This window comes from Sinocyclocheilus anshuiensis, unplaced genomic scaffold (assembly GCF_001515605.1).
Source record: "Sinocyclocheilus anshuiensis isolate Anshui unplaced genomic scaffold, SAMN03320099.WGS_v1.1 scaffold1056, whole genome shotgun sequence".
Lineage (NCBI taxonomy): Eukaryota > Metazoa > Chordata > Actinopteri > Cypriniformes > Cyprinidae > Sinocyclocheilus > Sinocyclocheilus anshuiensis.
Window position 1 is genome coordinate 91242 of NW_015551059.1, and position 12317 is coordinate 103558.

Genomic DNA, 12317 nt, shown 5'->3' on the forward strand with positions numbered 1-12317 from the left:
GTGCAAAAAAAAAAAAAAAAAAAAAAAAAAAAAAAAAAAAAAAAACGAATATGAAAAATACATAAGGTATAAAAATAACGTCCGGGTCGCCTACTTTGGAACACATCCACTTCCGTTTAAAGTGACGTGTTTCCCATGTGTTGATAGCGTTTCCTGTTGAACGTTCATTTCAAGTTTATGAGATATTTGGGCTCAGTGTTAGATTATTGATCATTGATCAGTTGATCTGACGTCCATCATGTCGAGTCGCGCTCTGCGTAGGCTGAAGGGCGAGCAGCGCGCTCAGGCCGCTTTAAACACGCTAAAACTCACCGATGAAGATGAAGAGGAGCAGATGAAGAGTGACAAAACTGCCCATAAGCAGAAGAACACCAGCAACATCTTTGAGCTGGTAATGTCTGGCATGTGTGATCAGGGGCGTCGCTGTGTGTGATTGTCAGGGTGCAGATGTTGGATTAGATGTATTACCATGGTACTTTGTTATACCATGGTGATTACCGTAACGTTACATGTGTACCATGATTTACATACTACTTAAAGGTGGTACTACTAGGGTATTAATCCGAAAGTTTTTACTTTCTTTCTTCTTTTATTTGTTTGTTCTCATTATAAGTAGGCCTCAGGGAACAGACTTAAGGGAAAAAAACCCCAAACAAATCAAATGCAGTTCATGACCCCTTTAACGACTGTTACAGTTGTTTTGCAGTTCGTCCTTAACTGTGACAAATGAATTCCAATGTGGTCACAGTTTATATGAGAGTCATATAATGGCATATGTTAAAATTTGACTGCAATCAAACAAATGCTGTTTGAAGTAGTTTCATTTGGAGTATAGCATGTCATACTGCTTTCATATCCGCTGCCCATATGTAGATCATTGAGTGTTGATAAATGCAGTTTTAATGCAATGCTATGATGATGCTGCTGTCATGATATAGTATCTAATGGTGTGTTAGATTGGTGAGGCTGATGTGGATGTAAGTGTGTCAGATGAGGAGACAGCAGAGAGAATCTGTGACAGACAACAAGAAGGAGCTCCACTAGAGAAAGATGCCGTGAAGGTGAGAACCTTTATACATCACTATCATCATCCCCAAACATGAACATGCAACCGTGACCTGTTTAGAGTTTGTGAAATGCAATGTTCAGTACATTTGACAATGTATTTTAACTTCTAAATTCTTTTCATTTCCCAATTCAGTTGTTTTCTTTTTAATATCTTTTTTTGTAGAATGAGAAGTCAAACAAAAAAAAGAAAAAAAAGAAGAAAAAGACTCCAGCTGAGAATGGAAGGGTGAGAATTTTATTTATTTCTGTATGTTATGTTTATGTATGTATGTATTTATTTACCAAAACATTTGAAAGATTTTTTTTTCAAAATTACTTTTAACATTTATTTTTAGTTTTAATAATTAAGAATTTTATGCTTCACTTCACTTACATTACCACTTGGTTCAGTGGTAAATACACATGCTTTTGACATGTTGAGCTGCAGCATTATCACAGGATGTGAATTTAAATCTAGTCTTTCTCTCTCTCCCTATGTGCTTTCCTGTTGCTCTCCACTGTGTTATTAAACAAAGAAAAAAATGCCCATTCGAAAAGTAAAAAAGCAGATGGATAACTGGATAAGGTTTCTGTTACGAAGCAGAACATATGATTGGATCTGCTGAAGCTCATCAATGTTAATGTTCTTCATTCTTTTTTGATATTTAAGCTATTAATTACCGCATTTACTGATGGAAATGTGGACTTAAGGTGACAGTGACCATAGACATAAATTGATGCCTTATTGGGCGATTTGGCCCATTGCTGCGATACTTCAATGCTTCTGCTGTATTGGAGAGGACAAGGCTGCCCTATAAACAAATACAAGTAAACAGGGTAGCTGTTTTTTTTTTTTTTTCTGGACCAAAAAAATTACAGTAGAAATGTGTAATGTAAAGTAAGGTTTTTAATATTTTTTAAAGAATTTTCTTCTGCTCACTAAGCCTGCATTTATTTGATCTAAAATACAGCAAAAGCAGTAATATTGTGAAATTTTTATTATTTAAAATAACTGCTTTCTATTTGAATATATTTTAAAATGTAATTTATTCCTGTGATTTCAATGCTGAGTTTTTAGCATCATTACTCCAGTCTTCAGTGTCACATGATACTTCAGAAATCATTCTAATATTCTGATTTGCTGGTCAAAAAACATTTTTTATTATTATTATTATTATTATTATAATGTTGAAAACAGCGGAGTAGAATTTTTCTTTGATGAATAGAAAGTTCAGAAGAACGTCTTTAACATCACTTTTGATCAATTTAAAGCATCATTGCTAAATAAAAGTATTAATTTCTATTTCTATTCTATTAATCCCCCCCCCAAAGTATATGTATATATACAGTGGTGTGAAAAAGTGTTGGCCCCCTTCCTGATTTATTTATTTTTTTTGCATGTTTGTCACACGTTAATGTTTCAGATCATCAAACAAATTTAAATATTAGTAAAAGATAACACAAGTGAACACAACATGCAGTTTTTAAATGAAGGTTTTTATTATTAAGGGAAAACAAAATCCAAAACTACATGGCCCTGTGTGAAAAAGTGTTTGCCCCCTAAACCTAATAACTGGTTGGGCCACCCTTAGCAGCAACAACTGCAATCAAGCGTTTGCGATAACTTGCAATGAGTCTGTTACAGCGCTGTGGAGAAATCAGGAAGAGGGCCAACACTTTTTCACACCACTGTATATACTGACTCCAAGCTTTTGAATGTTAGAGTGTATAATGTTAAAAGCTTTTTATTTCAGATAAATGATGATCTTTGGATCTTTCTACAAAAGCTTTTGACTTGTAGTGTACAGTACAGCAGTCTAACATATTATGAATATCCTATAAATAAGGTGTAGTATAAAATATTATTATAGTAATATAATAACAATAAATAAAAACAACAACAATAATAATAATCCGCTACATAGTATGTACATCAATCAGTCATCTATAACTGCTTATCCTCTGTGGGATCCAGAGTATGTGAGCGGAGTGGAGCGGCAACAATTTCCCCTCCGCGCTCCAAGCATTCAATAATCACTCCGCTCCAGCTCCACTCCGGGTTCACCATTTGCCGCTACCGCTCCACTCCTCGCTCCACTGATCAGAAACACCGCTCCGCCTTCGCTCCGTGCTAAATTATTTCACTATGCTTCAAGAGGGTCTAGCTGTTGTTGTTGTTGTAAAATGTTGAGAGATTCAAACAAAAAGTAATAAAAAATAGAACAAAATAAAAGACTGCAAGTGACGTTGCTAGCGGAAGCGCAAGTGCCTGAGAGTGCAAGTCTGAGAGTGCAAGTGCGAGGCTGCAGCCAGACCCTTCTCCTATGCTTGAAAAATCTAAGTTCTGTTCAGAAATTATATTAAACGAGAAATAAATGGATAATACTAGAAGAATAGTTTTAACATGGTTTATTGGAACACTACAATTAGCCCACGTCCATATTAAATGACTTATAACTTGCTTAGCTTACTTGTCTGTGCAACGTCTCTCTACTATGGCGAAGCTGAGGGTAGTTACTTCAGAAACAGAAAGAATATGCTGTAACTTTTCCGTTTTTACGCTGATAAATCACAGGACAGCGTTGACCAAATTTTCTTCATTCCTAAATGTATGCGCACGATCTGTACATTGTGCGAGCTTGTGTGTTCTGTCCGTGTGCAGCAATGTAGCAGCATATTAGTTTCGAGCGGAGATTAACAAACTGTACAATTTACAACATGCTTTAACATCCCGCACTCGTCAATCGCCATTTTAACCTTCATATGTGATCCACATATCTGTCAAGCTAACTAATTATGTTTAATGCATGAGTTTGGCATAATTTGTGCTCGTGACGGAGTTGGTAGCAGAGTGAGTGAAAACCTCAACGCTCCGACTTTCAAAAAATCCGCTCCAGGCAAAATCACGCCGCTCCGCTCACATACTCTGGTGGGATCACAAGGGAATAGAGACGATTCCATGAAAATTATTCATGAAAATTCTTAGTACAGAGAGTTGCTCATAGTAAGAAAATTCTTAGAAAAGTAGGTGTTTCACCTTAAATTTAAAGAGAAGATCCTAGTAAAGGTAAAAGTTATTCAAAAAGCATCTTAACCCTTAAAAGAGCTCTTAAGGTCAAAAAGAGTTAGGAGTAGGACTTTTAAGATGCTTAAGAGTTTTTTAGCGGAGGAGAAAATGGCCAAAATATGAACAGGGAGAAGAAATACTGCATACAATGAATGACAGTGAGTTAATAAAATGCTAGATTAGATTGAGCTGTGATCATGTTTGTGACTGATATTATTAGTAGGTCTGTTTATCATGTGTCTAAAATTCACTTATCATGTGGTTTGTTATTGTTAGGACGATTTGAGTGTGGGAGATGATATTGATGCTTTGTTAGAGACCCTGGAGAAGAAAAAAGGCCCATCATACCAGAGCGCAAACAACAGTGCCTCTGAACACAGACCTGTACTGTACGTGGAACACAGGTGAGGTGCATGTGTGATATAATTCTGTGTCATTCAAATGTAGTAAATGTAAAAGACAAATATTGCTAACACTTTAGGGAACACCATTTACTATTAATTAGTTGCTTATATTAGCATGCATATTACTAGCAAATTGTCTGTTTATTAGCACACATAAAGCACATATTAATGCCTTATTCTGCATGACCATATTCTAGATCCCTTATGCCTACCACACACCTAACTACAGTACTACAACAGCTATCTTACTATCAATAAGCAGCAAATCAGGAGTTTATTGAGAGAAAACTCTTAGTTAATAGTGAATGTGTTCTCTAATCTAAATGTAATCTCAAATGATCTATTTTTCTTCTGGGTCATAAAGGAATCTGAATCCAGAGACCGAGCTGAAGAGGTATTTTGGAGCTCGCGCTGTTCTGGGAGACCAGAGGTAATTTCTTAGTATTATTTTCAGTTTTACGGTTTTTACTTTCTGGTAATTTTCCTTAAATACATTTTATCCAAAAGTTGGCGAGTTGTATAATTTGTATACAGTATGTGGCTTGAACAACCAGATCCATTTGCACTTGGCCGAGTCACGTCTTCGATGTTTCTTGAACCATATCCTGAAGTGGTTTGAAATATCAGATTGCAGTATGTCTTGAATGTGTTATGGAAGACAATTACACCTGTTTTTTTCATTCTGAGATGGTTATCAAGTTAATGAAAGCACATGAATTGACCAAGTGTAGAAAATCGTTCGCCATTCTGCTGATGTCTGCATAATTGCTATCCTCTTGTTAAGTGTAACATTGTGTGTGTTACTGTTTCCGGGTCCAAATGCTATATCTGATGCCAAAATCATATAGCAAACAGTATTAATATACACTCACATTAGACAGTCATTTGTATAATAACTTTAATTTATAAATCATTAATATTATATAATGTTTAACAGATCATTAGTCAATATATATTCAATAACTACAAATTTGAGATAATGTGCTTGTAAATGTTTACTAATGATCTTATTGAACATTAAATAATGATTAACATAACATTATTTAATGTAAATTAAAATGTTTACAAATGTTATTAAACTTTTAATTTATATATGATCATGCACTTTTAACAGTCTGCAAATTGTTATACACTGATTAATTTATTAATATGCATTTGAATGCTTAGAAATCTGATTAAAATGATTTATACATCTGATGCACTTTTTTTTTACATTTACAAATGTTGTAAAAAATTTTCATAATTTTACACACTCACTATTTATGTCGACATATGATTCATTCATTCATAACCAGTCTGTAAACGTGACACATTTGCATTTTTTTGTGGTGTGTATGACTTCTACTACTTGCACAATTGGACTTTTAGCTGCTGTGACAAAGTCTGAGTAAAAGGTGATTAGTTAAGAGAATTAACATTCTTGCTAAAGACATAAACATAACAGCAACACATAGCAACAAGAACAGTTAAGAGAAAAGCTGTGCTTTTATTGACTCAATTACAGATTTACGATAAAATATTAGATTACACTTCGATAGTCCACTTTAGACATTCTACTGACTATAAGTAACATTGCAGTGTCAAATAACTCATTAATTTGTAACTACATATCAATAAACTGTCAGAATATTAGTAGACTGTTGGGTTATGGTTAGGGTTATTAGAGTAAGTAGTTATAAGTTAGTAGTTACAAGTATACTTATAATTTAGTAGAACATTATATAATGTTTGTTAATTATGAAATGAACTAGTTGAATATATATTAACTAATGATCTGTTAAACTGTATATAATGTTTAATGATTTATTAAGTAAAGTTATAAAGTGTTACCATTCCTTACGTCACGACTTAACAAGTGGATATCAACCAAACACCAGATATTGACCACACTGTCTAAACAAATGGATCTAATTTCATCACTTAATGATTGATAGTGTGTAAGTCCCAAAGATAATTATTGAAAAACAAATGGGAGTTGTGTTCTGTGAATAAAGCCTGAGAATTGCAATTCTGAATGCTTTCTTGTGTTTGTTTGTGTCCATATTAAGATCAAAACAAAGACAGAGGCAGTTTCATCGGTGTACTTGGATGACTGTTTTCAAAGAAACATGGCCCCGCTTCAGTCGACCAGGTCAGACCTGACCCTGTTTCATATTTTCCTAGAACGTTTGTTCAGTGCTCAGAAATATCACCCAGAGCTGCTACTGTATCAGTTTGTAGGATTTGGGCAGAGCTGACCTGTGGGTTTGTGGGGCCCCAGGCAAAATCATAAAAATGGGCTCTACCAATATGGACATGATATGCCAAATTTTTCATTTTGTCAGTGGAGAACGTGTAATGTTTGTCCGGCAGTAGCTGTTCTAAAATGATTACATGTATATCTCCCAGCAGGGCCCCCCAGGCACGCTAGGGCTAGGGATGTAACGGTATGAAAATTTCTTATCACGATTATAGTGACCAAAATGATCACGGTTATCAGTATTATCACGGTATTGTTAAAATATGCTGGAAATGTTCAAAAAGTACTGACACACAAATCATTTCACCAAGTTTTACATTTAAAATCAACAAACAACAAATAAAATGAGTTTTTGTTTGCATAACTAAAACAATAACATTGCCAATGATGTCCGGATTTTAAATGACAACATGACTGACAACAGTTTGTCTAATATCATGTTCAAATATCTAATGTAAATGTTCAAATAAAGCTTTGAAAAAGTTTCATAAATGGTAAACCTCACATTTCAGCTTTTAAATAAAGAAAAGGGTCAAGTCAAAACGATAATTGATTAATAAATGATTATATGTATTTTATCTGCTTCCTAAATAATACTAGATACCTTATTGTTTAAATGTGTAGAATAAGCTTGTTTTTCATCAACCGGTCAAAATTTACAGCAGGGCATGCAAATTCGGTCCATTTTTTGGCCCAGGCAAAAACTGCACCCAGGCTGAATGTAAATGTAACTCTCTTGTAAATCCACATGATTTGGTCGCAATATTTTTATTTTTATTTTTTGGGATTAATCAATGAATGCTGATGAACTTTTATCATAGTTTATAGTTATATGAAAACGAAAGTGGTTAATATTCAACCCCTTCTTTTCATCAGTATTATTTGTGATTTAAATTTTGTGAATGGGAGTTCCTCTTTTGCTATGTTATAAGCCAATAAAACAGTAAGATACAATGACAAACTACCTTATAAAACGTTTATTAACAAAAACAAATAAGAAGAGTCATGGCATACACCACATGCTGTATTATATACAGACTAATAACTTACAGAACGTTTAGCAAACACTTGAGGAAACAAATAAATAAAAAAGAGAGCCTCCATAGCATAACGTGAGATAAACAGCAAAGATAACAAGCTTTTCAAAATGAAAACAAAAAGAAAAGTAAAACTAAACTTGCTGTTGGTGACCGTGTTGCATTTTTTTTTTTTCCCCCACAAGAATACCAACATGTTCACCTTTGGTTTAAGAAGCGGTCTTTTACTTTACTTTAGCATGAAACCCATCTATTGTTTCCTCAATATTTGCGTCATTTTTGCTGCACGCAGCTTCGCGCTCCTGCTGACGCGGCAAGTATAAACCAGGCTCTACACTCGAAACGCTGCGCAGTTCAAACGAGTAGCACAGTTTCATTATGCTTTCAGGTTAGTTTGCCTTTTGATGTTTCTCATATGCAACAAAAATGCAGCGCTTATGAGTTAAACAATGCGGTGGTCGCGTCAGTGCGACCACACACAAAATTTAGTCGCACCGGCAGAAAAAATTATCGACCTGTACTGCACAGGGCTCTCACACTGGAGCCCTGTGCAGTACAGTATTTATTTACCCTCAGTTGTTCAAATCGCGGTAATCGAATGCGGTTATAGTGATGATTAAAATATTAAACGGTAATACTATCCGTGGGGTATTTTATCACGATTTATCGTCAAACCGGTAATCGTTACATCCCTAGTTAGGGCTCTAGATGATCACCTGTATCACTTATAGGATGGGCTGGTGATGGATTTGGGGATGATTCACAGTAAAACACAGAAATGTTCTGTCATATGATAGGCTCACAGGGGGGTTTGTGGGACCCGTTTCAATCGCATGTCACGGGCTGTCCAGTATAAAGCGCATGACGAAGGGGTAGAGTTCAAGAAAGTAATTTTATTAAATCCACAGGGAGAACAGAACAACCACATGGGCGCAAAACAATAGCAGACCCTGAACTGAGGAAGACACAGGGTTTAAATACATGGGGAAGGTAATCAGGAAAAACTGAAACCGGTGTGGAGCAATTGGTAACTAAGGAAACAAACTAGTGGAGGGAAAACTACGACAAAGGAAACAGATCTAAATATACACGTCACAGCGCGAGAACTTGGATTAATAGTGTCTTTGAAATGATACTGTTATTTAGAGAACTCATGTCGCCACTAATCTTGGAGTAAGTGTGGAATGAATGACCCTGGGCCCAGGATGTGGTTTCAAAGACTATATTAATGTGGACATCGCGGACAGTCTGTTGAGTGTTTGAGATGATTACAACAAAGGCTGATATTTCATGGATCCCTATATGTACGCGTGACCATGTAGAGACAGAAATGACATGCCGTCGTGTAAATAAGAAAAATAACATAAGGCTATTTAGTTTGTTTAATAAAAGAACAAGGTATAGACCTGTTCTATAGGAAAGGTAACCTTAAATGACTTATGTTGTGATCTGGCACTATATATAAAATAAAATAAAATAAAATTAACTTTACCTTCAAGGGGCGCCCACCTAATATAATGGCAGGGGAAACACTGATGTTGACATGTTAATGCATGTAATGTTATTACTCGTTTCTTTGAATATTCTGGTGTTTTGAGGCACAAAGTATGCTTAAAATTTCATGAATTTCAACACACATCAGAGCTGTCTGCCATTATGGCCTGGGTATACTTCATTTTCCATCCTGCTCCGTCTACCACACAGTTGAGCACACAAGCCCTTCAGAGTATACTCTGTTGACTGAGTTTAGATGGACTTGTTTGGCGCATGTGCTTTAACCCTCTGGGGTCCGAGGGTGTTTTGGGCCCTGGAGAAGTTTTGACATGTCCTGACATTTGTGCTTTTTTCAGTTGCTAATAAACATTTTAATGGCTAAGTTTAGTAGCACCATAATCAGCACAAACTGGGCTACAATGATATGTGGGCAGCATGTATGTATGTGATTGTGTTTTTGAGAAAACAATGTTTATGCGTGCTTAGTGAAAAACTAAAATTTTAAAGTCACTGAAATAAGGCCATAAAACACATACAGAACATTTGTTCACAAGACGTTTGAGAACTGATCTTGAAGTCTAGAGTTCAAGAAAGAATGAGGAAAAAGAAATGAATCTATTTTTTGTTTGTAGTTCATTTAGAATATACAGTGGGTACGGAAAGTATTCAGACCCCCTTCAATATATTAACTAGTGATCTATCATAACACACACACACAAAACGGTATACAATTCAAAAGATGGTATAGAAGAAAAGTAATGGTATACACAATGTCCTGAGGAGATGCGTGTTCATTCACAGAAAGGTTTTCCTATGAATTAATTAGAGAAGAGCCCATTTTTATGGGCAATGTGTGTCTTTCCTAAGGGTAAATTAATTGAGTTGTGCTCTGCCCGCATTCCTCTGGGCAATAAAACCAGTGATATCAGCATTGGTTGCCATGGAGCCAGAGGCCTGTTCTGCCTTTCTGAGGTGTTTGATGCATTTCGGGGGAAGGGTCCATAGATCCTCATAGTTGGTTTGTTGACTGAGGGGTGTTACAGAGTATTTGTTAAATATAATAAAAAAAAATTGTGTGTCTGATTGGTCCAGATGCTACAAGTCTACAAAACAAGACCTTCTCCACTTATACAGGGATTTATTTATTTTTTGTATGCAGACATCAGTAACAGATGTGTTAACTATGTATGATGACACTCTGTTTCTCTTTTTTTTCAGGTTCTCCTGCAACTTAACCCATATCACATTGATTCACTTTTGCAGTTGTCAGATGTATGTCGCATACAAGAAGATCAAGAGACTGCCAGGGATCTCATCGGTGAGGAAGTTCACTGATGCGCTGAATATGAGACCAGTGATGTGTGTGAGACAGTATTTTACTGAAAAGCCTGCAGGGCTCTATGCTTTGTTTAGTAGCAGTTGTACTCCTAATTTAAAATGATATTTAAGAGCACAGGCAAAAAATTAGTAGCACAGTTTAAGTCTAGTTTTTTTTTTTTTTAATAGTAATGTTATGTACCCCAAAATATCATTCAGAAGTAAACATAAGAAAACAAATCTTATCAATTATGATAGAATTCAAGAACATGGTGTGAGTCATAACAAAGGAGTTTACCTTCTGATAAACCAAATGTAATATTTTAAGTTAATTTAAAAGGTTGAAAAAAAAAACACTGTTTTACCTTGTAAACAAATGTTTAAAAACTCTGAAGTGTATTCCTTGTGTGTCTGATTGGTCCAGACACTACATTGTGCAGCCCTAATTTAATTACAGATATTAAATGACCTGTGTGTTTTTTTTATTCTATGTTAACAAAGTAGTGTTAATATATTTGAGTATTATGTTGTGAGCAGTTGTGAATTGCAGTGTGCATTTGTGAGAATCTTTGGTATGTTAACTCCATTAAAGCGAAATAAAGGTCACTGTCATTGCTTCTTTTAGGTATCTCCATGAGTCTAGTGGAGTCTAAAGACGGCATTCAGCGCTTCACCTTTGAACATAATCGTGACTATCAGCAAGTCCAGTTCAAGTTTCTCGATGCGGTTGAGTCAATGGACCCCAATAACTTTGTGGTAATTTTATTGTTGTTAACCACAAACTATTTGATTATGTGTGTGAGACAGTATTTTACTGAAAAGCCTGCAGGGCTCTATGCTTTGTTTAGTAGCAGTTGTACTCCTAATTTAAAATGATATTTAAGAGCACAGGCAAAAAATTAGTAGCACAGTTTAAGTCTAGTTTTTTTTTTTTTTAATAGTAATGTTATGTACCACAAAATATCATTCAGAAGTAAACATAAGAAAACAAATCTTATCAATTATGATAGAATTCAAGAACATGGTGTGAGTCATAACAAAGGAGTTTACCTTCTGATAAACCAAATGTAATATTTTAAGTTAATTTAAAAGGTTGAAAAAAAAAACACTGTTTTACCTTGTAAACAAATGTTTAAAAACTCTGAAGTGTATTCCATGGTCACACACAGCTTTTTTTTTTGTGCTTGCTTGGTTGAGTGAAGGCATGAAAAGCAGCCAGTCACAGTGTGAAATGTAACTGATTTTCATTATTTAATTTAAAAACAGGTATTTAACATTACTGCAACTTAGGGCTGAACAGTTTGGTGAAACAAATCTAATTACAATTTTTCTGATAAAATTGGTGTTTCCAAATCAATTCATGAATTAATAAAAAACTTGAGTTGTCTAAGGCCACATTCACACTGTAATATTTATATAAACCTTTCAATATGACTATACAATAATAATAATAATAATAATAATAATTGTATTATTATTATTATTATTATTTTAATTAATAAAATTAAACACATTAATAACAAATACTAGTTGTATATTCTATATTTTACAACAGTAAAATTACAATATTAATATTTATGGTTGTCTTAATTCCTGTGCTATAGAGATATACTGTAGATAAGTACTAGTGCTGGGCGGTATACCGGTTCATACCGGTGTTTATTTTTGTTATGATATGAATTTTTTAAATACCGCAATACCGGTATGTCGCT

The 12317-nt window shown here is 34.8% G+C and overlaps 1 protein-coding gene across 1 annotated transcript in view; it reads left to right on the forward strand.

Moving 5' to 3' along the window:
• Window positions 1-105: 105 nt before the first annotated feature.
• tcf25 (TCF25 ribosome quality control complex subunit) overlaps window positions 106-12317 on the forward strand; it is an 83072-nt gene continuing 70860 nt past the window's right edge. The window contains exons 1-7 of the mRNA XM_016451811.1: window positions 106-391; window positions 957-1061; window positions 1232-1294; window positions 4391-4518; window positions 4883-4948; window positions 6567-6649; window positions 11231-11361. Of these exons, the coding sequence (XP_016307297.1) occupies window positions 239-391; window positions 957-1061; window positions 1232-1294; window positions 4391-4518; window positions 4883-4948; window positions 6567-6649; window positions 11231-11361 (729 nt within the window). The 5' untranslated portion in view covers window positions 106-238. The remainder of the gene's footprint in view (window positions 392-956; window positions 1062-1231; window positions 1295-4390; window positions 4519-4882; window positions 4949-6566; window positions 6650-11230; window positions 11362-12317) is intronic.